Source organism: Notolepis coatsorum (genome assembly GCF_963971535.1).
Source record: "Notolepis coatsorum genome assembly, chromosome: 16".
In the NCBI taxonomy this organism is placed as follows: domain Eukaryota; kingdom Metazoa; phylum Chordata; class Actinopteri; order Aulopiformes; family Paralepididae; genus Notolepis; species Notolepis coatsorum.
This window is the reverse complement of record NC_140180.1, coordinates 24,520,680-24,548,247: the sequence shown is the minus strand read 5'-3', so window position 1 is coordinate 24,548,247 and position 27,568 is coordinate 24,520,680. Positions and strand designations below refer to the sequence as shown.

At 44.6% G+C, this 27,568-nt stretch overlaps 1 protein-coding gene across 3 annotated transcripts; it reads left to right on the top strand.

Annotated features, from left to right (window-relative positions):
• The first annotated feature begins 966 nt into the window (after positions 1-966).
• On the top strand, positions 967-26,510 carry LOC311242549 (membrane-spanning 4-domains subfamily A member 4A-like). Of its 3 annotated transcripts, XM_084331518.1 has the most exons (8): positions 967-1,010; positions 1,112-1,212; positions 1,722-1,860; positions 20,973-21,083; positions 23,385-23,441; positions 23,569-23,715; positions 24,423-24,536; positions 26,241-26,510. In XM_084331518.1, exons 3-8 carry the CDS (start codon positions 1,747-1,749, stop codon positions 26,289-26,291), a joined length of 594 nt encoding a protein of 197 aa, XP_084187644.1. In that variant the 5' UTR covers positions 967-1,010; positions 1,112-1,212; positions 1,722-1,746; the 3' UTR covers positions 26,292-26,510. The 3 variants fall into 3 exon arrangements, with proteins under 3 accessions (XP_084187644.1, XP_084187643.1, XP_084187645.1); XM_084331517.1 differs by lacking the exons at positions 967-1,010; positions 1,112-1,212 and adding an exon at positions 1,444-1,512; XM_084331519.1 differs by lacking the exons at positions 967-1,010; positions 1,112-1,212 and adding an exon at positions 1,505-1,591.
• Positions 26,511-27,568: the final 1,058 nt, after the last annotated feature.

The window sequence follows — 27,568 nt, the reverse complement described above, 5'->3', positions numbered from 1 at the left end:
TTCTTTCTAGTTTGAGTTCAGTCACGTGGGCTTGGAGTTCACTGCTCGTGCTTTTAGTAAGCTTTGACTGACTTTTACGAAACTCAGAGCATTTTTTGTCTCTGGTTTTCATAGCGGCCAGTATTTCGGAGTGCATCCACGGCTCAGCGCGATTTTTTACCCTGGTGGTTCTTAGGGGGGCCATGTCGTTTAGTATTGCTGAGAATTTGGTTTTGAAACCAAGCCATGTTTCGTCAACCAGTGTACCATTGAGTTCATCTGACCAGTCCAGACTCTCCAGTTCAAGGTTGAAGGCCTCGCTAGAGTAGGTTTTGAGGTCTCTAGATGTGACTGTTTTGTGGCAGCCAGCCTTTTGTTTTAGTTTTTTTCGGGTACAGAATATCATATAATGATCACTTAACCCACATGCTATAACCCCTTTATTTGAGATCTTGGACTTGTCGGAGGTCAGAATGAGGTCAATGGTAGTCTGAGTTGATTCACATACACGTGTGGGTTGGGTGATTAGCTGGCTGAGGCCATGCAGATCACAAAACCTACTGAAGGCCTTGAAGACGGGTGCATCTTTTCGTTGCATATCCGTGTTCCAGTCTCCAATAAGAATTTTAGTCACATACTGCGCGTCCTATTGATTCGATGTTCAATAATACTGCACACACGAAACGTCCTATTGATTCGACTAAACGTCCTATTGATTCGATGTGCATTCAATGTCATATTAAGTATTTCTGTAAGATCTACTTGTGAGACTGTGACAAAAGTCACGTTGGTTCATTACAACAGCGTCCCAGGCTTGTTTTAATGCATTACCGTAAACCTGGAACTAATCGCGCACTCGAAAAACAAGAGCGGCTGATTTGACCACGCAAAAGCAAAAGACGGCTCACTTGACCGCAGTGAGAGACTGCGGGAGAGAGAATAAATAAATTCAAACCTCTCTATACTCCGTTATGCGCGCCTCTCTCTCGTTATGCGCAAGCAGTGCAGAGAAGATGATCTCCCAATTCCCAGTAAGTACATGTTTTTTTTATTTGTATGCTTGACCCAAGTAGTCCAATTTCTTTATATCATTTATTCTGCTCATCCAATTATCCATGTATTTTTCTCAAAGGCCACAGAAAAACAATAACTTGCTTCATCATGATGAGTGGAAGCAGATGTGCTGCTCTGGAGGAACTTTCGGGAAGGATCCCTCACATGCTTTATCCGCTAGTGAGTGGCCCAAAAACAATAGAAGTTTACAACGAGTGGTCTTTCATGTAAATGTATTAAAGTCTAACTATTGGGATATATTTCATTTACATTTTAGTCATCTCGCATAACACAAGACATAACTCAATATAGTTGGTGAGCGTATACTGTTGAGGAACGGTCTAGTGTTCAGTGCCCTCCCTTTTTAGAGGGGAAAAAACCTAACCCCAGAAATCTCACATTTCCTTCCCTCCCACTCCTACGCGCCCCTCACTCACAGTCCCCCTTGTTTTTTTTGTGTATGAAGACAAATGTAACAGGGTGGGTCATTTCATGTTTTCTCCATATATCATCACACTACTTTCCTTCCTAACCGCATTTACAATCGGTCTGTATACAGGTAGTCATGCATGCTACGCCACAAAAAAAAATTGTGCACTAACTGTAGAGGTTTATGGAATTAGTGATGTCTAAAGGGAGCCTGTAAACCACTTTTGGTTGAACATATTCCCTTTTCTCTTCTTCCCAAGACTCTGACCTGTGACTCCCCTAGCAATGGAGGATACGGAGCTCACAGCTGGCACCCAGGAGGCAGACAACACGGCGGTGCTGATGGGTAACAACAAGCCTCTGCATCGGTTCATCAGAGGAGAGCCGCGTTATCTCGGGGTAAGAAGTTACACAATCCACTATATAATTAAACAAAGAAACAGACTTGCGTGCATATTCGCATAGTAGTAGTTAGGTACCTGACGAAAATGTTTACTTACCATTAGCTGTCAGAGTTGTACCTTTCCTGCTGACCTGTACAGAACTTAGTCGCTTTGGATAAAAGCGTCAGCTAAAATGACTAAATGTAAACAAACAAACTAACTAACTAAAATAAAACGTGAGAATGGCTGATGTTGATAGTTGTGGGGGTTGTATTATTATGATGAATTGAAAATGGGGGACCCTGATGTAAACAAGACGAAAGTCTTTCTCTGGTCTGCATCCCCCCCCTGTACTGTACCCATTCTGCAATCTGTTAATAAAGTTTTCAATCAATCAATCAATAAGGGACCTATACCGTGCAGCCTATACCGTGCAAATATTGACAGTAGTTGTTGTCGTCCAATGTTTCCCGAATTAATTAGAACAGAAGCCATAACACCGCTTAACCTTAACCCTTGTGTGGTAGGCGGGACTGTGGGGCACGTGTTCAATGTTTACTAAAAGAGGAATGATACGATGACGAGTAACATAAAATAAAAACAGACATTTTCATTGAGTGGACACGGTGCACCCCCATCCCGCTTACAGATGTTTAATACATATAATAATAATAATTTCTTAGATTTATATTATAGCGCCTTTCATGAGACCCAAGGTGCTTAACAGTGGAGGGGGCAAACTAAGGGGAAGGAGATCAGAGGAATAGATTGAGTTGAGATTTTAATGAGAATTCATGATGAATTGAAAATGGGGGACCCTGATGTAAACAAGACGAAAGTCTTTCTCTGGTCTGCATCCCCTTAACAATTGTGTGTATTGAGCCGTACTGTATTGTACCCATTCTGCAATCTGTTAATAAAGTTTTCAATCAATCAATCAGGGATGTTTGGAGGGAGGGAGTTCCAGAGGGTGGGAGCGGCAACAGAGAAGGCTCTGGGATGCCTGATTACTTTTACCAACGGATTTCCAGTTCCGTGTTCGCGTTCTGATTGGCCACTGACGTTTCTGGTCGTGTGACATCTGCACCAATCGTGTGACGCCTGTTTCTATCACCAGTTAAGCTTAGGCACTCTTTCGAAGTTGGTTAAGGTTAGAGTTTGTCTTAGAGCAGGGCGATAGAACACCAGCCCTGATTCCAAACTCTAACCAACTTCGAAAGAGTCGCCTAAGCTTAAAGGCCAACTTGCAGGTTGTATTTTTGTTCAATAAACAATGTGACTAGGCCAACGCTGACTTTCATGAAGAGGGGGAAAAAAATTATAGAAATTGACCCAGTTTTAGCGTTTTTTTTTAACAAACATTTTGTAGACCAAACCACAACCTCAAGCACATGCATATTTTAATCCATGGTTCATAGCGTGTGTGTGTCATCTTAATGATGACGTCACATCAGGTGCAGGGCAGCGAGGGGCTCTGAGAATCACAGGCAGGTAGTGGCAGGAAGCAAAGAGCCTTGCTACTACTAGCCGAGGAGCTAGTCTCTGTTTCACCTAACACTATTGCTCCGTGATCATAGCCATTCATCTCTAAAGCTAACCACTATTTGTAAAAGCCACAACCACGTTACCATATTTGTAATAATGTAAATCATTGTGTCGTTGTACATAATTATTGTATATATAACGTTAGCTAAGTTAGCTAACGTAGCTTAGCTTGGTAGCCAGCATTCTCGAAACTCCTAACAATGCCCGATTTAAAATGGTTCTCTCCTCTTTGTATACTTTTGTCCTCACAAGTATTCTGCCAGGGAACTTATGGACACGACAATAGTAGTAGTTATAAGGTGTTTGAGCTTGTAACGTTAACGTTAGTTAGCTGATAGCTATCGTGGTAGCCCGTTTCGTGACTGTGATGCACCGAGTGGGCTACTATTGTGCTATCAACATGCCGTGTAGCTTGCTAGCCGGCATGATGCGTGCAGTGCTTTGCCCCACAGGTCTGAGAAGAGGACCTGCACATTTTACTCGTTCCCCAAACTCCTCTACATGCCCGATCTAAAATGGTTCACGACAGTAGCCATAATGCTAACGTTAGCTGGGTAACATTAGCCAGAGCCATATAGCCAGTAGTACTATGACCCGGACGCGTCTAGTTTTTTACCAACGGATTTCCAGTTCCGCGTTCGCGTTCTGCGATCTGATTGGCCACTGATGTTTCTCGTGCGATCTGATTGGCCACTGACGTTTCTGGTCATGTGACATGTGCGCCCAATCGCGTGACGCGCCCATTTCCGCCTCGAACAGCCTGCAAACTACCTAACGCCTAGTTTATCACTGGTTAAAGGCCAACTTGCAGGTTAAACCCTACTCTTCAGTTATGGGTAGTTTACATCATTGGTATCTAATTTCATTATTTATTTATTTTCATTTGACGCCGTAAATGCCACTCAGAAAGGGTTAAAAAGGTACACGCACGAATAACATGCACAGAGCTAATCTAAAAGCTTATCAGACGCTAGCAGGGCCATGGACGTCACTTCAGGCAACTTATGCCTTATGCCCGTCCGGGTCGCGTGTATTCTTTCGGCAACAAACCTTCCCTTCCGCGTTGCTCTGATTGGCCAGCGATCTACGCTCGTTTCGCCCCTACGCCCGTGCGAGCGCGCACATGCACGATAATGCCCTCACGCCCCCCCCCCCCACGCAGGTTTTTGTTTTTGCCCCGCCACAGCCACACGCTCGCACACACGCAGGTTTTAATAATAATAATAATGCGAGAGCCCACGCACACACGCAGGTTTTGCCCCGGTAGATAATAATAATAATAATAATGCGAGAGCCCTCGCACACACGCTGAAATGGGTATCGCAGAACACGCCATATTAGCATGATAATACCTAGCTGCATCAGATAATACCTACCTGCATCAATATACGCCGCGCTATATACTCCAACGCCTAACTAACTAAGATGGACGATCACTGCTATTGTAATAACGTTCATCTCCGTGAGCCTTCAGAGCTGCTCTTATTTGTAAATAGAAGAAAAAGGAGTTTTTCATTGTTCAATAGTGGATATATGTTGCAGAACATGCCTGTTAATTACCTTTTAAATATCTGTTATGTGGTATGTGGTATGTATGTTTTTTAAATAAATGCCCAGTCTTGTGCTTCGTCACCACCTGTCAATCTGTTCTGTTATTGGTCCATGATGGCAATAAATTGATGATTTTTACAGCCTAATCTAAAACAGATTTTTTACACATTGGTTCAAACACGATCACGGAAGGTGACAACCCTAACATATCATGTTGTGTCACAACAGAATGAGTAGGTGAGTGTTAGGCCTACAGAAAGTGTAATCTATTGATTGATTTGCACAATTCGGTAGAAGAGTCTGGTGGGCGAGATTATGCATGACCAGCCTGTGATCTAAATATTACCTATGTGTTGATGGAATCACGTCAATATAGAGAGATGAAAACAATACAATACGTTATTTCAATTGATATGAATAGCTAGTTATGTTAATATAGAGAGATGATAAATTAATTAAACGTGAAAAAAAAATGTAACTAAGAGTGATTCAAACTTGTGACCATAGGCTCCACAGCAAGCTGGTGAACGAGTTGAGCTAAGTGCGTCGATGTTAAAACTGAGTGCTAAGTGCGTCGATGTTAAAACTGAGTGCTAAGTGCGTCGATGTTAAAACTGAGTGACGAATGCATAATTTACACTTGTGCCAATTGCGTGCGTTTGTCTAAGTATTATTATTCTAAGTATTATTATTATTATCTACCGCCGCGGCGGCAAAACGTGCATTATTATTATTATTCAAACCTGCGTGTGGCTGAGCGTGTGGGGGCAAAAACAAAATGCGCATGCGCGCGTTACCGGCGTAGGGGCGAAACGACCGTAGATCGCTGGCCAATCAGAGCAACGCGGAAGGGAAGGTTTGTTGCCGAAAGGATACAGGCGGTGGGCGTGGAGAGGATTGATTGATTGATTGATTGATTGATTGAAAACTTTATTAACAGATTGCAGAATGGGTACAATTCAGTACGGCTCAATACAAACAACTGGTACGAGGATGCAGACCAGAAAAATACTTTCGTCTTGTCAGGGTCCTCCATTTTTTTATGATTTTGGTAGATTTTTATTTGTTTGTACTACCGGGCAGTCCGGTAGAGGGAGAGAGAGAGGAAGAACGGGGGACAGAGCGGGGGGAAGACATTCGGCAAAGGACGCCGAGCCTGGGAATCGAACCCGGGTCGGCCGCTTCGCGACGCAGCGCGTTACATGGTTTGCCACTGACAGTCAGAGGACCGCAGCCTCCGGGGTGGGATGTAGGGCTGGAGGAGGTCAGCTAGGTACCGGCGGGCAAGGGAGTGAAGGGATGTGTAGGTGATGAGGAGGATCTTAAAATTGATGCGGGACTTGACTGTAAGCCAGTGGAGGTGGATGAGGGTGGGGGTGGTGTGGTGCCAGGACTTGGTGCAGGTCCACTGATGTTGGGGTCCACTGGACACCAAAGTGTGGAAATTGTAGGTGAAAACAAGTAAATGTGGTCAAAATCAAACTAAAACTGTGCCTCCACCTTGTTTCATCGATATTTGTTCAAGATGAACATGATTTATTCCACACAAGTCTTGGGTTAACAAAGGCGTGTGGAGAAATGCTACAGATTATTCTTACTGTATATTCTGTACAGTAGTGACAATTTATGAGATTTGCCCCACTGTGTTTGCACAATACTATCCTACTTTTATGAATGAATGAATGAATAAATAAAGTTTATTTCGAGTGTTGTGGCTGAAGGTTGTTTAACACAGCAAGAGACGATATTTCCAATTGTAACAAGTAGGTAATTTATTTAGGAAAAAGAAGTTCCAACAGCAAAGGCTATGGTTCGAGCAGAGGATCACCACAGCTTGAACAAAAAACACTCTCACTCTCAATCCCTCTGCCTGTCCCCTAAATCCCCTCTCAGTCCTGCCCCCCCATGACAGATATGATGACGTATCATATCATGTCAGATCTGACATGACGTACATTAAGATGATACGTAGATTTAACATCGGAGAGAGATAAGAACATTAAGAACATGAAGAGAGATAAACAAGATATGATGTACACACACGATATGATGTAAAACATTTAAGAACATTGAAGAGAGAGTGAGATGTGTGTGTGTGTGTGTGTGTGTGTGTGTGTATGTGTGTGTGTGTCTGTGCGACTGTGTGTGTCTGTGTGTGTGTGTGTGTGTGTCTGTGTGACTGTGTGTGTCTGTGTGTGTGTGCTGTGTCTGTGTGTGTGTTGTGTATGTTGTGTATGTGTGTCTGTGTGTGTGTGCTGTGCCTGTGTCTGTGTGTCTGTGTGTGTGTGCTGTGCCTGTGTCTGTGTGTGTGTGCTGTGTATGTATGAAAGAGAGAAAAGAACAAGATATGAAAGCGATACGATGTACGAGATTACCAGCACACAACGTGCCGTACTGAAATGTCCATCTGTCCAAGTTGTTTTAAAAACGTCAGCCAGACCGTCTTTCAGCACTGCTAGTTGACCTATATTAAACTAGTCCACCCCATACACATTTTCCCCAACATTCCCCCATTTGGGGCTATCCCTAGTCCCACCCAAATCATATAACCAAGAAAATGTGAACGTCTAACTAAACGAGAAACCATATTTATATAATAAAAGTTTAAATGGCTGATCTAAACAAGAAACCTAGCCATATAATAAATTTTAAATGTCTAACTAAACAAGAAACCTTACTTCATTCACTGGACCCCTAACGGACCAACAAAGGCTGACTACCGTTCTCACAATAAACACAAAACCGCTCAAAACAAGAGTAATAATAAAACATCAAAAAAAAAAACCCAATTTATAATCCTAACCTGACAGACAAATCCCCCCAACCTCCACCGCTTACCAAATGAGCCACAGTTCCGGCCGGAAACCGCGACTCTCATCAGGGAAAGGAGAAGTTGACCGTCAGAACTAAACATAGAACATCCCTCCCAAAAAAATGACATTGTCTCTTCCATAACATTGAGTCCCAGTGTCCATCGCTCAGCCCCCCTTCCATGCCCACGCCATAGTCTCCTCACCGTATTGCCAAAAGTCACATTTTGCCAATACAGCAACCACCACGCCACACCTCCAGTCCTCGTAGAAGCATGTCCCCATGCCTGGACGGGAGGCGCTGGTACCGACCTCACCACGTGTCCCCCCATCTTCGACGGGAGGTGCCCATCTTGCCCACTGCGTTAGCCCCCCCCTTTGTCCCTCCAGTCCCCAGAACCGATCCCCAGACCACTTCTTCTCAATGCTTCCTCAGGCTCAGAACCGACACTCTGCCGATGTCCCTTCCCATTCCGGTTTGACCAGGACCACAAGTAAAATAAACAAAAAATAATAAAAAAAAAAAAAACTGCAATGATTTTCAATGGTTGCAATCTCTATGCCGAAGGATCATTAGAAAATCAGACTAAAATTCCTAGTTAAAGGAATAAACCAACAAAACTGCACTCCAGTGACCATCCCCCGTCACTCTTAAAGGAAAGAACCAACAAAAAGAAAATATCCCTACCTCACCATACCCCTAATCCTCTATCCCCTCGTCTCCCTCTAAGGCAGCATAAAGCTGAGGATATGGCCCGATTTGTGGCTCAATCTCTTTCTGTCCCACCATCAGCATTTGGCTCGTTACGTGTGAAGTTACCAGCCTACCCAAGAGAGGCATACCACAACAGAAAAGGAGAACCAATATCAACCCTGCCACCCCAATGGATATCCCCGTCTGCATCACTATGCTTCCCCACTGTCCCAATCTTTCCAACACCCCACTCCCCCACCATTCTTCATTCCGACCAGAATTCCCCCTCAACTCCTCCCTCAAATCCTTCAGCTTAGCCATGGCCTCGGAGAACTTTCCCCCTGGCCCCACATTCGTCGGAATGAATGTGCAGCAGTACTGTCCAAACATGGAACAGACTCCACCCTTCTCCGCCATTAACCAGTTCAGAGCCTGTCTATTCTGCCACGCCACCGTACTGGTCGCGTGCATCTGGTCCCCCATTGCATCCAACGCCTCCTCGGTGTAGTTGAGATACCGCTGCTGATTGTAAAACAAATAGTTGATCCACCCGGTGTTCTTATTGACCGATATCCATGGCAGAATAGACTCAAACCCTGCCGCAATCTCATTCTTAGCCATGAACTCGGCTGGAATGCCCCTTGGCTGTCCTATGCTGTCCAGATACACCCTTGGGTCTGCCTTGTAGCTACGCTTCGTTCGAGAGATAGGAGACTCAGAAGGTCCTTCCGTCACTGATAATGGTAGGACCACCATTGGCATGATCGCCTGAACCCGGGCACATCTACCTGACCAATCTAAAGGAAGTGTATTCCTCAACCTCCTACCGCCGCAGAGCCAGTATTGGTCCGCCAGTGCCATATCCTGGACATGAAAAGGGCAAGCTACAGGCCGTGGGTTGGTATCCACTCCCTTTAACACGACCCCGTGTCCACACTTTCCTTCTTTCGTGCAGTTAGTCGTGATGCTCCAAATAGTAGTGCACCGCCCCTCTGCCACCTCCCCTACATCCCGGGTCCCCTCCTTTTGCAAGCACTCGAAAACCTTGGTCAGCCATAGTTTGACACCTCTGGGTATTGGCAACCCCGTCGCTACCCCCTGCACACGTACATCCAATTTCCTACAACGTTCCCGCATAGTGACATCCTTGAAATCCGTGACGTTTCCTGCCGCCTTAAAACGACTAGAGCCGAGAAACCCCAAACACTCTGCCTCGCACCAAGGGCGACTATTATGGGGCCCCTCCCATGCCTCTGCGTCCCTGTCACACTGAGCCCAACTGAACTTCGTGCCCTTCACCAGCAGCCTATCCGGACGTGCCTTGGAGCAGACATAACAATCCTCTATCTGATTCTGCGCGCTCGTGTACTGGACCCACTTAAACCACTCATTCCCTAAAGCCGCCCTATACATCGGGTCAGCCTCCGGGTCTTCCTCGTCATAGTCATAGTCGCCCCCATCTTGTTCCCCGGAAGGAAGCAAACCCCTCAACCTGGCCCAGAGTGAGCCCACTGAGTCCCTCAACGTTCCGGCTGTCCTCTGGAACATATTCTGTCCCCCCACCTCTTCCGACTCAGTGTCCTTGACCTCCCTTTTTCCCCTCACCCCTGTCCCCTGTGATTGGTTCAGGACAGGCTCAACCCTCCTATCTACCCCCACAACCCGATCCTCGTTAGTATAATGGTAAGTATCCCCGCCTGTAACGGGGGAATGGTCAAAATCAAAAACATGCCCTTGCGGTCCTACGGGAAACACCCCTTTTGGTTGTAGTCTTATCTTCTCCCCCCCTTCCTCGATGGAGGGAAGAGGGGGCGCCTGATTCTGAGCCTGGTCATGAAAGCCTGCTGGTACTTGAGCCTGAGCGGGACCCCGTGGGACTCCTACCCACTCAAACCCGTCATCCTCAAGGACGGGTCGACCGTGACGGTTCTTAATGACGTCGTTGTGCCCGGCCGACCGTCCGCACACTGCTGCCAACATCTGCGGGAGCATCAGCAGGCACTGCACCTTCCAGTTGCCGTCTCGGACCCTCCATGTCGGGTTCTGCATAACTGCGATCGATTGTATCCCCCAAGAGATCGCCGCTGGCCTTTATGCAGTGATTGAAGTGGAACCAGGTCGCTGATCCTTTGACTTGGACTGCCGTTCCAGTCGATCGGATCACCTCGTACGGGCCCTCTCTCCGGGGTGATGACCACTTTCTCTTGTGGACCTTTACGAAGACCAAGTCCCCAGGGATCAGTCTCGGTTTGGTGGCTTCCTTCTCCGCCTCCTTCACCCCCTTTCTCTCCTTTCTCTGCTCCTGTCGAAACACAGCTTCATGTATTTTAGTCACTTGCTGAAGATATTTTTTCAGATCTTGCTCAAAAATATCTAATGCCGGGCCCCTAGCCAGGTGTCTAAATGGCGGTGCTGGCATGCTGCGGCCTGTAAGCATTTCATGCGGTGTTAGCTGTGTTTGGCGGTTTACGCTGCTTCTAATAGCCATCAGAGCAAGTGGCAAAGCATCAATCCAGTTAAGCTTAGTTTGCATACAGATTTTCAACAGTTTGTTTTTAATGACCAGATTGGCCCTTTCCACCTTCCCCTGCGACCCGGGACTATAGACACAGGAAAGGCGCTGTCTTATACCTAATTTCTGCATCAGCCCTTTAACCACCTTGTCGATGAACTCGCGGCCATTATCGCTTTGTAATATCGTGGGAATTCCAAATCTCGGAATGACCTCGCGACACAGGAACTTGATCACTGTGTCCGCGTTCTTGTGTTTAGATGGAATGGCCTCAATCCAGCGACTAAAGCAGTCCTCTACTACCAGGAGGTATCGTTTGCCCTGCACTGGCGTTATCATGTCTGTATAGTCCATAATCAGATGTCTGAATGGTCCCTCAGGGAGGGGTGTGTAAGCCGCCACTGTCGGTACTCCTTTGCGCACATTGCCCTGTAAGCATGTTAAACACCTGGCTAGTGTAACGTCAATTTGTGCCTGAAGCTTTGGGGACCAAAATCCCATTTTCGTGATTCGTTTCAGGGTCTCTGCTCTTCCACAGTGATCAACACCATGAGCCTCAGGTATCACTAAGGACAGAAGATCGATGGAGGCGACTATCAAACCGTTATGACTCCTCCACAGACCATCTGCCCCCCTTACAGCCCCCCTCTCCGTCCACGACTGTTTCTCGGCCTGCGTGGCTGAGTCCTGAAGATCACTCAAATTATCCTCAGTTACCTCAGTCGTCAGTTCGGCCGCAAACATCAGAACAGCCGTGGACGGCACCGCAGCCGCCGCCTTCGCGGCCTCGTCCGCCGCGTTGTTTCCCGTCGTCACAAAGGACAGGTCTTTTCTGTGTGCCTGGCACTTTACGATAGCAATGCTTTTGGGCAACTTTACAGCCTGAATAAGCGCCACAACCTGCTTGTGGTGAAGGATCGGTGAGCCGTCCGATTTCTTAAAGCCTCTTGCCTTCCAAATGGCCGCGAATAGGTGGCATACGCCATGCGCATACGCAGAGTCTGTAAAGATGTTAACCGTGCGATCTTTAGCTATTATGCATGCTTCTGTTAGTGCTATTAGTTCTGCAAGCTGGGCCGAACATGGTTGCATGCATTGTTCGGCCTTTCTTGTTAGTGTTTCTCCGTTAGGTTTGCACTGTACGACGGCGTATCCTGACCTTAAATTTTCCCCCTCCCGATAGCAGGACCCATCCACAAAAAGTGAGAGTTCTGCTATCGCGAGCGGGTCGACTCCCAAATCAGGACGGAGTTTCACGAAAGCCTGTACCTCCACCTCACACTCATGCGGTTGACCCTCGCTCGGGAGTGGTACCAGATCCGCCGGGTTACTGCCGTGGCATGTTTTTATCGTAACGTCCGAGTACTGCAGGAGCCTCATGTAAGCCTGTTGCCGTTGGCTGGTCAGAACAAATTTGCCTCTTTCAATCAAGTTTGCCAATTTGTGATGTGTCCAAATGCAAATGTCATATCCCATTGTCACGGCCGTTGCCTTCTCATACATCAAATGTGCTGCGGCCAGGGCCTGATAACAAGGTGGCAGACCCTGCTCCACCGGCGAAAGAGCTCTATAGTAATATGCTATCGGTTGTTTTTTCCCACTCCCCCCCTGTGTTTGAGTCAGGACAGCTGTCGCATGCTGCGCTCTATGTGAGACGAATAGGTGGAAACACTTCTCATAATCCGGCAGCGCCAGGGCAGGGGCCTGTAACAACAGACGCTTAATGTTTATGAACGCGTCCTCCCCCTCCTCGGTCCATGTCAAGGGAGCGCGAAGCTTGTCTGTACCCGCCTCTTTTATCATCATCCTCAACGGCGCTGTCGCTATCGTATAGTCCTCCACCCACTCAGAGCTGTACCCAGTCATCCCTAAAAACGTCATCATCTGTCGGACCGTCAATGGCCTAGGTGCCTTGGATACAGCTTCGAGTTGCGTGGGTGAGATGTTTTTTATGCCCTTTTGAATGACGCGAGACAAGTACTCAACTTTTGGCTGGCAGTACTGAAGTTTTGAACGGGATGCCTTGTGGCCTCCCACGGCTAATCCACCCAAAACTTTGATGGAGTCCTCATGGCACTGCTGACGTGTATCCGAGCAGATTAGAATGTCATCTGCATACAGTAAAACCGTGCTGAGTAGTGTGTCGCACACTCCTTGCAAGTCTTCCTTGAGCGCCTTCGAGAAGTAATGCGGCGAGTGCGCGAACCCTTGTGGCAACCGGGTGTAAGAGTATTGTTTCCCCCTGTGGGTAAAAGCAAACAGATACTGAGACTCTTTTTCCAATGGAACACTGAAGAATGCCTGCGTGAGATCAATGACCGTATAGTACTGCGAGCTACTCGGGATGTTTGTCAGGAGGGTGTGTGGATTAGCGACTTCCGCCTCTGGTCCAGACACCACGTCGTTCACCGCCCTCAAATCGTGTACCAGTCTGTACCTAGCCCTGTCCGCCTTTAGCACTGGGTGGATAGGTGTATTACATCTGGATTTGAAAGGGACGAGCACTCCCCCCTTTAACAGTCCCTCAATCTGATGTGATATAGCTTCCTCCGACTCTGGCTTCATTGTATACTGTCTGATAAAGGGTGGTCTACAACCCTTCTTTAACCTGACCTTCACTGGCTGTGCCGACAATATTAGACCCACATCTGTGTCGTGTTTTGACCACAACCGTTCCGGGGTGCGCGCCAACATGTCCTGTTCCAGCAAAGCATCCGCCTCTGGAATAACGCAAGGGTCTCCTGGTAATCTGATTACTTGCGGTTTTGCCAAAACTGAAAAGGAAATCATTATTTTTATGAAACTCCCATCTGCGCTGTTCCAAATTAGCGGAGATTCCGTGGAGACCCACCTTTGAGTCTCGGATTCCTGTATCATTGAACCTAGATGTTCGGATTCGTAACCAGGATTTATTCTCAGAGTGATGTGTGGGGCGGCGTCTCTTAGTCTATGTTGTTCCCGTAGATACTTACCCATGTTAACCCTCAACGCCGCGCCCTGTCTCCCTACAATTATCGTAGATGAGTTAATCTGCACCTGCTCGGGCTGTCCCTGCAACCATGCCTTGTTCCTAACTAGGTCACTATTCGTCAAATATTGTAGTGTGCAATGTGCCTCCATGTTTGTTTGTCTAGACTGAGGCAGTTGGGTTTTCAGAAATGGCTCCCAGGGGTCACAGACCCTTTGCAGCTCTGCATCTATGTTGCCCAGCCAGAACACAGTGGCCTCTTTCTCCCCCGTCCCTTGTAGCATCATTTGGTACACGTCTTGTTCAATTTGAATCCCCTCAGGCGTACATAGGATTTTACAGCCTAGTTTACACATTGCATCTCGTCCCAAGAGATTGCGCGGGGTGCTGTCCGAAATTAATACAGGTATTGTTATGGTCTTGTTGTTATACGTCATAGAGATTGGATCTGATGTGGGTATTAATTGTGTTTTTCCCGAGAATCCGACCGTCCGAACATACTGTCCAGACTGGGGTAAGTGAGCGGCGTATTTTTGCTTTATGCAGGAAAAACCTGCTCCAGTGTCTGCCATCATCTCTGTTAATTTGCCCTCCACTAGGACCTGCAGAATAGGTTCTTGCTCAGCTCCCTTGGAAACCACAATCATTTGATTTCCCCCCGTCGCATTCTCTGGGCACCCCTAGTGATTACCCCCCTGGTTTCGGGGCCCTCCTGTCTCCCCCTGGTCGTGGGGCCCTTGTGACTCCCCCTGGCGCACGGGTCTTCCATACTCCGAGCCGGGACGGTATGGTTGCCTACATCTCATTTCCCTGTGTCCCTGCATGCCGCAGTTCCAACAGTGGAAACGGGGAAACTGTTGTTCGTTCCCCGGTCCCTGTGTAAACCGTGGGCCTGATTGCCCATTCCCTGCCTGCCGCCTGGACGCCTGGTTCTGTGAACTATAGCCATAGCTTCTCACTACCTGAGGTGCAGGCGGGGGTCCCTGGTCCTGCATGGGTGGAGAGGTAGCAGATGACACCATTACTGCCTGCAACCTCCTTTGGGGCTGCAGTTGTTGCTGAGTTAACTTCCTTGAGTCATTTCTATCCTGATCCCTGACTTTCTGCTCCTGAGCCCTTTGCTTCTCCACACTATGTGTTACATGTGCACAGAACAAAGGATAAGTCATGTCCATTAACCCCACCACGTCTTCCAGTCTATTCTTAACCACCTCTGGAAGCCCTCTCATCACACTTTCTCTAAACATCGCTCTCTGCAACGGGTCAATTTCTGGGTTGTGTCCTAGCTCACCTCTCCACTCCTTCAGTATTTTGTTCACATAGCACATGTTCACCGGCAATTGCGTGACATAAGGTGGGGATGTTGGTTTCCCTATATCCGTCTCTCTCTGATTTAGCGCTAAAGCTTCCTGCCTGTATGCTCTCCCCTTCTGGGCGTAGAGCTTCATTACCCCTAGGGGTGGGACGATACATCGATCCAGATCGATACATCGATGTAATTATCAACAATCGAATCGGATCGATGCAATGTAATAAGATCGATTCATATCGATACTCTTATTTTGAAAATCCTGTGGCGAGTCTCATATCCGCCCAAGAACAACAGCAGTAGCTCCGTGTGTGTAGACGTTACAGCATAGCATTCTCCCTTTCTGTGTGTGTGTGTGCGCGTGTCTTTGGAAAGACCAGATGAGGTCAGAGGAGTTTGATGTTTAAATGTTATTTCATAAACAATATAATACATAATAAATGTAGGCCTATACATGATCATGCAACATCAACAAATTGTTGTAGGAACGGTTTGGGAGAGGGAGGTAGGGAGGGGTTTTAGGTTGAGTTTTGAGTTCCAAAAAAATGGAGCTTAAAGTTTAAAGCTCAATATATCAAAACGTGGCACTTTACAATGAACAGGAGGTCTATTTGTATTAAAAACAATAGATTGATTTTCCTTTAAATGTCTGGAAGAGCTCAAAAATACAAATGTCAAATGATATTTTCGTTACCTTTTTTTAGTTGATCTAAATGTTACTGATTGTGTTAAATGGGCATATGATATCATCTCATATCGATTGCAGGCACCTGAATCTAATCTAATTGTATTGTATCGTGAGAGACTTTGTGATATCGGCAAATATCGTATCGTTGTCCAAAGAATCGATATCGTATCGTATCATGATGAAACTGGTGATTCCCACCCCTAATTACCCCCAACTCTTCTGTCCTCTTTTTCAACCTCTTTTTGCTGCTGTCGCCTGGCTTGTGGTTACGAATCATTACATTCATCTCTTCGCATATGTCGAGATCAAAAGTACCTCCGGAAGGCCATTTTGTGTCCCCGGCCTTTGTACGCCTCTGCCAACGGACACCAACCTTGAGAATTAGGTTCTTTATCAGCGGGTTCCGGTCTAACAGTATGTCCTCTGCTGTATGCATCGTTGTTTAGTGTGTATATGTGTTTATTGTGTTGTGTGTGTGTGTGTGTGGTTGTACTTCAGCTACTACTACTCTACAACTACCACTCCAGGACACAGTTAACCTAGATCTACTACTCTACAACTACCACTCCAGGACACAGTTAACCTAGATCTACAACTACCACTCCAGGACACAGTTAACCTAGATCTACTACTCTACAACTACCACTCCAGGACACAGTTAACCTAGATCTACTACTCTACAACTACCACTCCAGGACACAGTTAACCTAGATCTACCACTACTCTACCCCAGGACACAGTTAACCTAGATCTACCACTACCCCAGGACACAGTTAACCTAGATCTACCACTACTCTACCCCAGGACACAGTTAACCTAGATCTACCAGGACACAGTTAACCTAGATCTACAACTACAACGCTACTACAACTCGGTGTGTGTGTATGTGTGTGACTGTGTGTGTGTGTGTGTGTGTGTGTGTGTGTATGTCGGTGTGTGTGTCTGTGTGTGTGTGTGTGTATGTGTGTATGTCGGTGTGTGTGTGTGTTTGTGTGTGATTGTGTGTGTGTGTGTGTGTGTGACTGTGTGTGTGTGCGTCACAACCCGCTGTCTACCGGGACACAGGAATGTGTGTGTGTTTGTGTGTGTGTCAGTGTGTGTGTGTCTGTGTGTGTGTGTGTGTGTGTGTGTGTCTTTGCTGTGTGTGTGTGTGTGTGACTGTGTGTGTGTGTGTGTGTGTGTGTGTGTGTGACTGTGTGTGTGCGTACTGTGTGTGTGTGCGTCACAACCCGCTGTCTACCGGGACACAGGAATGTGTGTCTGCGTGTGTGTGTCGGTGTGTGTGTGTCTGTGTGTGTGTGTGTGTGTGTCTGTGTGTGTGTGTGTGTGTGACTGTGTGTGTGTGTGTGTGTCTGTGTGTAGTGACTGTGTGTGTGTGTGTCTGTGTGTGTGTCGGTGTACTGTGTGTGTGTGTGTGTGTCTGTGTGTAGTGACTGTGTGTGTGTGTGTCTGTGTGTGTGTCGGTGTGTGTGTGTGTTTGTGTGTGATTGTGTGTGTGTGTGTGTGTGACTGTGTGTGTCTTTGTGTGACTGTGTGTGTGTGTGTCGGTGTCACAACCCGCTGTCTACCGGGACACAGGAATGTGTGTGTGTGTGTGTCGGTGTGTGTGTGTGTGTGTGACTGTGTGTGTGTGTGTGTGTGTGTCTGTGTGTGGTGACTGTGTGTGTGTGTGTGTCTGTGTGTGTGTGTGTGTGTCTGTGTGTGTGTGTGTGTGTGACTGTGTGTGTGTGCGTGTGTGTGACTGTGTGTGTGTGTGTGTGTGTGGTTGTGTGTGTGTGTGTGTGTGTGTGTGTGTGTGTGACTGACTGTGTGTGTGTGTGTGTGTGTGTGTATGTATGTCTACCACCAGGGGTCAGCAAACCCAAGAGAGAAAGAGAGAGAGAGAGAGAGAGAGAGAGAGAGAGAGAGAGAGAGAGAGAGAGAGATGGCTGTGAATGAATTGAAGGAGAAGGGAAGAAGGGCTTTTTATGCCATCAAAAGGAAAATTCCAATTGACATCCCAATTAGGACCTGGCTCAAAATTCTAAATTCCGTAATAAATCCAATAATATTATATGGCAGTGAAGTGTGGGGTCCATTAACTAACCAAGATTTCCCAAAATGGGAAAAACACCCATTAGAAGTACTGCATGCAGAATTGTGCAAAAACCTACTTAAGGTCCACAGACACACTGCCAATAATGCATGCAGGGCAGAACTCGGCCAATACCCCCTAATCATTCAAATTCAAAAGCGAGCCATAAAATTTTAGACACACCTCCAATCAAGTGACCCCCACTCCTACCACTACAAAGCCCTTCAGAGCCAAGAGATGAACCCAGATAAGAGTCCCCTCTGCCAGCTAGTCAGAAATCTCTGCCCACAAATGCCTCAGGACAGATACCAAAAAATCTGGCCCAACCAAATAACCTCAAAACAAAAAGAAAACTATATAGAATATTGGAACAAATCAACCAAATCTCAAAGTAAATTAGAATTCTATTTGACCCTAAACAGAGAGTACACGGTGGCAGAATACCTGACCACTGTGAATGATATAAAATTAAGAAAGACATTGACACGGTACAGACTGAGTGGACATAGTCTAGCCATAGAAACAGGCCGTCACAGGCAGAACTGGCTGCCCAGAGAGGCCAGGCTGTGTTCACTTTGTCATCAGGGGGATGTTGAGACAGAACCTCACTTCCTACTATACTGTGAGAAATACAAGGATCTAAGAGAAGTTTTCTTTTATAAAATAAATAAAATTGATCCACAGTTTATCCATCTCCCTGATAATCAAAAGCTGTTATATATATGTGGGGAGAAAAGTCAGTGTACAGTATTAGCTGCAAAATATGTAGATGGTTGTCATACAATAAGAGAACAAGCCCTGTAAATACATGTATCTGGGTGGCTACATCTGTAAAATGACTACCCGATTGAATGATTATTTTGTAATTTAATTTGTTTCTGTTGATTGTTTTACTTATTGCTAATATTATGGTATGTTTTATTGCTTAATAATATATATGTTATTGTTTGTATATTGGACTTGATTTGGCAATAAGTATGTTGATATTTCATGCCAATAAAGCCTATTTGAATTGAATTGAATTGAGAGAGAGAGAGAGAGAGAGAGAGAGAGCTATCTCTCTTGGCTGAACGCCCAGACCTGCTGGCTCTACGCCCAGAATGAGTTATCTTCTACAGATGTGCGAAAGAAAGAGAGAGAGAGAGCTATCTCTCTTGGCTCAACGCCCAGACCTGCTGGCTCTACGCCCAGAATGAGTTATCTTCTACAGATGTGCGAAAGAAAGAGAGAGAGAGAGAGAGTCGGGGAGAGGTTTGAAGAGATGGAGAAAAATTTGACCAGAGGTCGAAAACATGCAATTAAAATTGATTAGTGGCGCACTTATAGCTTGTTAAAAGAGGAATCGCCCCAGTGTAAACACCTCACCAGTCGTGTTCGTTTTAGCCGTCCATCCAGACCTCGTCAACACAGTCAGCTCAACTTTTTCCTCCCGCAGAAACTCTGACGGATATTTATAATAACAAGCCCAACGCTTACCTTTTTGTCGACAACCGGCAGAATTTCTACGGGAGAGGTCCGGAGCTGGCCGTGTGAGGGGGCCCGGCAGGGCGGTCTACAGGTCAAGGGTCACCAAATGTTGTGGCTGAAGGTTGTTTAACACAGCAGGAGACGATATTTCCAATTGTAACAAGTAGGTAATTTATTTAAGAAAAGAAGTTCTTAACAGCAGAAGCTATGGTTCGAGCAGAGGATCACCACAGCTTGAACAAAAAACACTCTAACTCTCAATCCCTCTGCTCGTCCCCTAAATCCCCTCTCAGTCCTGCCCCCCCATGACAGATATGATGACGTATCATATCATGTCAGATCTGACATGACGTACATTAAGATGATACGTAGATTTAACATCGGAGAGAGATAAGAACATTAAGAACATGAAGAGAGATAAACAAGATATGATGTACACACACGATATGATGTAAAACATTTAAGAACATTGAAGAGAGAGTGAGATGTGTGTGTGTGTGTGTGTGTGTGTGTGTGTGTGTATGTGTGTGTGTGTCTGTGTGTGCGTCTGCGTACAGACGTATGTGTATTGTATGTGTGTATTGTGTCACAGGGAATGTGTGTGTGTGTGTGTGTGTCGGTGTGTATGTCTGTGCGACTGTGTGTGTCTGTGTGTGCTGTGTCTGTGTGTGTGTGCTGTGTATGTGTGTGTCCGTGTGTCTGTGTGTGTGTGCTGTGTCTGTGTGTGTGTGCTGTGTATGTGTGTGTCCGTGTGTCTGTGTGTGTGTGCTGTGCCTGTGTGTGTGTGCTGTGTATGTATGAAAGAGAGAAAAGAACAAGATATGAAAGCGATACGATGTACGAGATTACCAGCACACAACGTGCCGTACTGAAATGTCCATCTGTCCAAGTTGTTTTAAGAACGTCAGCCAGACCGTCTTTCAGCACTGCTAGTTGACCTATATTAAACTAGTCCACCCCATACACATTTTCCCCAACACGAGCCATTTAGCATGTACAAAAAAACAAACACACACAAATCAAATTACAAGTTGGTCGAAAAGGTTAGGGCTGAAGCTACAGTACAAGCTTGTAAATGCCCTAACCCAGTGCATCATCTAAAATTCCCTACATTATTCACTATTCTGATTGCTTGCTCTTTTTTGCATGGTAATTATTGCCTGTAGGGTGCTCTTGTAGGTATTACCCCAAACCTCCACACAGTAACCTAGATATGGTAATAATGGTATGGTAAGTAATTTATACTTTTTTTAATTTTTATTTTTTTTACTTGATTTTTATATTATTCTCATGTGATAATCGTACAGTATGTCCATCCTATGTGAGCAACAACCCACCAAGCAAAATCACTTGTATTTGCCGATAAACTTGATTCTGATTGTCATTATTTAGTTCACTTCATTTCCACCACCATCACCACGCTGCTCTCTCTTCCATATTTTTTCTCTCCTCTCTCTCTCTCTCTCTCTCTCTCTCTCTCTCTCTCTCTCTCTCTCTCTCTCTCTCTCAGATCATCATCCTGTTCTTCGGTGCTGCAGAGATCCTGATGGGATTTCAGCTGAATAAGGACAGAACTGAATCTCCCATCATCATGTACATCCCCTTCTGGCAGGGGGCACTGGTACTGTTAAATTAGGCGGTTTAGCAGCTGATTTGTTCAGTAAAAAAAAAAAAGTCTAAACCCTCGCCTACCACCACAGAGAGCCGGAGTTCGATTCCCGGCAGCCAGTACCACCAGCTTGTATCGGAGGAGGCATGTGGTCGTCTACACCAGGGGTTCTCAAACTTTTTTATACCACGACCCCATTTTATTTAGGAATTTCTTTTGGCGACCCCATACTTAATGTATCGCGTAATTTCAACGTGGAATTAAGGAATATCAAAATAAAAGCACACGCTGTTGAACTTGATCATGCATATTTATTAGAACATTTTATTACAGCACTATGTTATCAATAGACATTTATAAAACAAGGCATATTTAGCCAAAATATGTTGCCAGAACATTAAATAAAATTTAAATGGTTTTTACTTGCCAATGCCCCCACTGTCACCTACCCACGACCCCACTTTGGGTCACGACCCATAGTTTGAGAACCGCTGGTCTACACCCTCCCCAGACTGACAGTATGGCCGTGCAATGAACAGGGAGAATTGGCATAACGACCAAATTGGGGGATGGGAGAAAAGGTGAAAAGGAACTAAAAAACATATAGTTCCATTTTAGTTCATTGGTACTTTATCATTACCCCCAAGATGATTATATTAATCATTACCCCCAAGGTGGTTATATTATCGTCCTCATTTGTCCGTTTGTCTGTCTGTTTGGCCTACTATGAACAAGATATATCAAGAACATATGGCCAGATTGCCATCAAATTAGCTGTGAAGATTCATGACCTCTAGAGGAAGATTGATTTTGGTGACCTCATGACTTTTGCCACCATCCGGCCAAACTTTCAATATTCAAATTCTGGAAATGACGATATATGACGTGAGGGATATTTCCGCCTATATGTCTTTTTCTCTGGCGAAAGAAGAATACTCAAGAAGACTCGAATGCATTGGTGCCAATGGCCATTTTGGATATACATACCATTAGAAAAACATGTGTAAAACACAAATTTTATGTGGTATTGTTATCAACTCAGGACCTGTACTAGATAAGACTTCAGGCTATGGACCCATTGTGTACATACCTCTCAACTGGAACTCTTTTGCAGGCATCTGTTTGCAAAATAATTCAGACGTAAGTAAAGAAAAACTTTTATTTCAGTGTGTTCAAAGCTCTGTAACTCTATTCCTTTTTTGTTTTGATCCACTTTTTCTCCCATTTTCTATATTTTCTCCCATCCCAATTTCGTATCATCCAATTCAACCCTCCCCTGTCACAAACGCTGTTTCTTGCCTCCCACAAGCCGGCTGCAATGTGGACTAAGTCATACATAGCACAAGTCCCCTCCGGTACTTGAGGTAACAGCAGTCGCATCTTTTCACCTGCGCAGCTCGATCTCTCAGTGGCGAGGAGTAACGCGTGGGAGGCTCACGCTGCCCCCGACACTTCCTGATTCTACTGCACAGGCGCACCAACCGACCTGTAGGAGTCGCTGTCCACAACGCCCGATCCCCACCCATCAGTTTCCCACCCCCTAATACGGCCAATGTGTATTAGTACGGACGACCAGCTAAACTGAAAGCAAATGTGGAGCGCTGGGCTCGAACAGGCAAGCCCAGCGTCTCCAGATTTTGTGGCGAGCGCCTTGCCCACTACGCCACGTAACTCTATTCCTATTCCTGTTGTGGAAGAAATGTTTCCTTTTAAAAGAGGCCAGACTTGTGCATTTGCTACAAATGGTTCCAGAATAGTAGTGACCAATTTACTTTCAGAATGCATTCAACAGGCGTTTTATGCAAAATTTGCCCGACTGTGGCATCAAATGTTAGGGTATTAATACCTCTGGTATCACATTACCTTTGAGCTCTAATAAATGTGTTTTAGCTAACAGATACATTTCGCCCCCCCAAAAAGTTATTTCCATCTCTAGTTGAACCTGTTTCATGCTTTTTGCTATCACCACAGTCTAGAGGTTTAAGGTCTCTGTGAACGTCAGGTTGTTTCAAGCTTCCTGCGGTCAGAGTGGCTTGAAGAACGGAATGCAGTCTGTGTTTCTTCCTCTTGGGGCCATGTATGTGCACAGCAAATTTCATGACAATCCGGACGTCATTTTTCAATGACGATCCTCACACTCACACACACAGTACAAAAGTAAAAACAGCTTGGCTGAGGTAATGATGAAATAAATAATAAATAATTTAAATAAATAAAAGCCCTCACATAATGACTTTTGTACAAATATACTGATTTTGTGCATGTCTCATAATTCAGTTTGAACCTGTTTTGGCCTTTTCCCCCCTCTTCCAGTTCCTGATTGCTGGGAACCTCTCACTCTACACAGGGGTGCATCCATCCAAGAAAATGGTGGGTTCCCATTCGTGCTCTGCGTGACCCCTGTGCAGGGCTGACCCCTCAACACTGGTCTGAAAGATGACACATTTCCCACGACACACAACACTGTCTTCTCAAACTTGTTCTTTATCTTTGCCAGGTGACAGTGTGTTTGGCAATGTATGTGGTTTCCCTGTTGGGAATACCTCTCTCTGTTGGCTGCAGAATATTCACTCTCATTGACAGCCAGTACCACTATTATGGAGACACCAACCATATTAACACAGAGTGGATCGACAACAGATATGTAAGTCATTACAGGTGTTTTCAAACTGAACAAACAGCATCCTGTGCACATTTATGACATCAAACTTACAGCTAAATCACTAACCCCCCCTCTTTTTCTCCCTCCCCCCTCTCTCTCCCCCTCTCTTTCTCTCCCCCTCTCTCTTGCTCTCTCCCCCTCTATGTATAGTTTAGATACAGTAAGAGTTAACATTGTAAATTGTATATTGCATAGTAGTGTATATAAGAACCAGTTTCTCAGGAACCTAGCATGTATTTTTTTTACCATGCATATCTTGTGTCTTATCTATTTTATTTTTTCTATGCCTATTTTATTCTATTTTATTATTGTATTTTGCACAATCAATGCGGGCAAGACCACCCGCATTTCACTGTATGCCCTGGTATGTATGTGACAAATAAACCTCTTGATTCTTGATTCTCTCTATCCTTCTCTCTCTGTCCCTCTCTCTTTATCCCTCTCCCCCCTCTATCTCCCCCCTCTCTCTCCCTCCCCCTCTCCCTCTCTATCTATGCCTCTCTCTTTTTCTCATACTCTCTCCCTCTTCCCTCTCTTTCCCTCACCCTTCTTTCTGCCTATCTCTCTCTCTGTCCCTCCCTCTCATCTCTCTCTGCCCCCTCCCCCCCCTCTCTCTCTCTCTCTCTCTCTCTCTCTCTCTCTCTCTCTCTCTCTCTCTCTCTCTCTATCTCTCTCTATCTCTCTCTTAGAGACAGCTTGTATGTGTAGAAGCCATACTGGTCGTATCTTCTTTGTTAGCATCGACGCTTCTCCTCTTCTTGACTGTCATGGCGCGTTTAGCCCTGAAGTCTGCAAACACTCTGGTAAGACATCAGCCCGTCGCTACAAACCACCTCACAGCATCCTGTGTTTTATCACTACGACGCGTTTCACTTCTCATCATCACGCCATACGAACCCTGAACTCTGTCGCCTATACTCAGTTTATACCTATCTACTGCCTTCACTGCCTATAACTGCCTTACACTGTAATGTAAGTTATGTACACTGTATGATAGCCATGTACAATGTATATACCATATATATATATATATATATATCAAGTCAAGAGTTTTAGTTGTCACGGCATACAAGCATAGAGTGAAATGCGGGGGGTCTTGCCCGCAACGATTGTGCAATAATACAATAATAAGAATAGGATGAGAATAAGACATGTGTTCAATAATACAGGTATAACAGGTATATGTACATAAAGTTTACAAAAAGCATGGTAGACATGCTAAGGTCCTGCGATAGTGCTGTTAGCTACGGATGCGTACACTACTATACAATGCTATACTATACATATATGGTATATACATTGTACATGGCTATCATACAGTGATACTTATCTATACATACCCACTCATGTTGTGCACTGTACATGCTTTATATACATATATATCCCATACCTACTCTTATTAGTTATACCACTGGCCAAGTGGCCAGTATGGCTTACTACCATGGTATATTTATACGTGCATCACTGTACATAATAATACTGTACATACATCAGATTAACATATTTACTCAGTAGCTTTGTTATGTATATTCCATTTAATCACTTCTTACACTGTATATTACACACATGTCCTGTATAGTGTTATGCACTTTACTGTTACCTTCTACTTTGCACTCTGGTTAGATGCCAACTTCTTTTTATTGTATTGGACTTGTTTAGATTAGATTAAAATGTATTGTCATTATACAGCACAAGTAGGCTACAGTACAACGGAAATAAGTTTGCCATCCAACCAGAGTGCAAATGTAACAGTAAAGTGCAATAGTAATATACAGTATAGTATAGTAGTATACTAATCAGATGTATGTACAGAGTTGTATAAAGGCAGTTGTATAAATAGGTACTGTATAAAGACACTATGGTAGTAGTCATACTGGCAAGCAGCATAACTAGTAAGAGTAGGTAAGGGATATGTTCAGATATACATATAGTATCTACAGATATGTAAAAAGGATTATATGCAGGTATGTACAGACAGATGTGGATACGGTAAGAATAAATAAATACATATATATATATATATACTATATACAGTATATACAGCATTATTGTGCTATCATACAGAGTTATATGGGTTATATGCAGTTGTATAAGTAGGTATATAGATGAATTATATGCAGGTATATTGAGACAGATATGTGTGTGTATATATTAGGGGTGTAACGGTACATAAAAATCACGGTACGGTACATACCTCGGTTTTGAAGTCAAGGTTTGGTACGGTTTTCGGTACAGTGGGGGAAGTTTGGCTTTCCATGTTCCACTCAGGGGTGATAGTGTGCAGTAACTAATTGTACTTGTAGGGCTGTCAACGAATATTCTATATTGAAATTAATAATCGACTTGTACTGTATTGTATTGTATTGTATTGTACATGCTATCATACAGAGTTATTATTATGATTATTATGATTACAGTGTAGGGCATTTGTATGATGACAATACATTTTAATCTAATCTAATCTAATGTTTTATCCTCCTCCTGCCTCCTCCTCACATCTTTAACAGGTTATTCTCCAGCATACCCTGCCAACACTGAGTGACCCTACAGCAAGTTAAAGCCCTAATCTGGGATGTTATTTCAAATCACATACAGTTCTCTCAAGAATTCTTCTGTACCTTTCAGTAAATGTGAACAAAATGTCATTGAGCTTACACTCAAAATATGAAAGAAATCAAACCTTTAATTGAGTTAATATTTTAATCAAGAAATAGCTTCCTGTCACATATTTCTATTTTGTATTTTCGTGTATTATATGTATGTTTGTTGTCGCTCTTCGTGGGGGGGATGGGGTGGGGTTAGGGGATAGGAAAGGGAAATGGGGGGGGGGGGGAGAAAAAAATGGAAGATGTATAATATGTATAACTGTCTGCATAATTTTGAAAACTCTTCCAATAAAGAAAGTTATTAAAAAAAAGAAATAGTTTCCTCAGAAACATGCACGCCATAGACTAATCATTAGCCCCAGATAAACTCTTATGAACAAAAAAAATGTATGTAATGTATATTAGATGTATATTATAATTAAGATTTAACTTTTTAAAGTTAATCTGATTCTATGGAAATCTTACAGGGTAAACATAATCTCACACACATCCAAAAACTAATCAGTTTTGCTCACATTTATTTATCTATTTTGACAGTTATTGAGAGTAAATTAGTTTGAATATGGCCACCAGTGATGTCATCGGGGACATTGAATCCTTGTGTTTTTCTGATTTGTGAGCAAACATTTTTTTTACAGTTTTTTTGGTGAAGTGCCCCTTTAATTGGCCATATGTGATGTTATTTAGTCATTCCTTCTAACAAAGCAGAGACTAATACTCCTCAATACATCTGAAGGGGACTTAATATGGTTTTAGGTGTACAGTGGACTCTCCATCAGAATACATTATGGGTCGGGGCGCCAGGGTGGCGCACCACGTTACTGCACTGCAGACCTACGCGGTCGACCCGGGTTCGTCTCCCGAACCCGGACGTACATTTGCCGCATGACTTTCCCCCATATCTTCTCCCGACCTTCCTCTCCCTCTGCTCTCTGTCGGTCATGTCTGACCCAAAAAAAGCTGTAAAAATGCTAAAAATAAATCTTAAAAAAAATAAATAATACATTATGGGATATGTAGTTGACCTCTGGGTGTTATTTTTGTGCAGTCCCTGAGGGTTCAAAGAAAATATAAGCTAGTGAAAGTACAGATAGGCGAAGTTTCAGTGACACTCCCCCTCCGATTTCTAAATTGACATTGGAATTGACATTTTACATTTAGATAGATTAGATTAGATGGTACTTTATTGTCATTATATTTGCATACAACAAGATTTGGGACTCAAACTT

What these genes read in the sequence shown, in the direction of transcription:
- LOC311242549 (XM_084331518.1), top strand. Translation starts at nt 1,747, where the DNA reads ATGGAGGATACGGAGCTCACAGCTGGCACCCAGGAGGCAGACAACACG. An exon ending in GAGAGCCGCGTTATCTCGGG is followed by an intron (nt 1,861 to 20,972) that starts GTAAGAAGTTAC and finishes TCTCTCTCTCAG; the next exon opens with ATCATCATCCTGTTCTTCGG. An exon ending in AGTGGATCGACAACAGATAT is followed by an intron (nt 23,716 to 24,422) that starts GTAAGTCATTAC and finishes TCTCTCTCTTAG; the next exon opens with AGACAGCTTGTATGTGTAGA.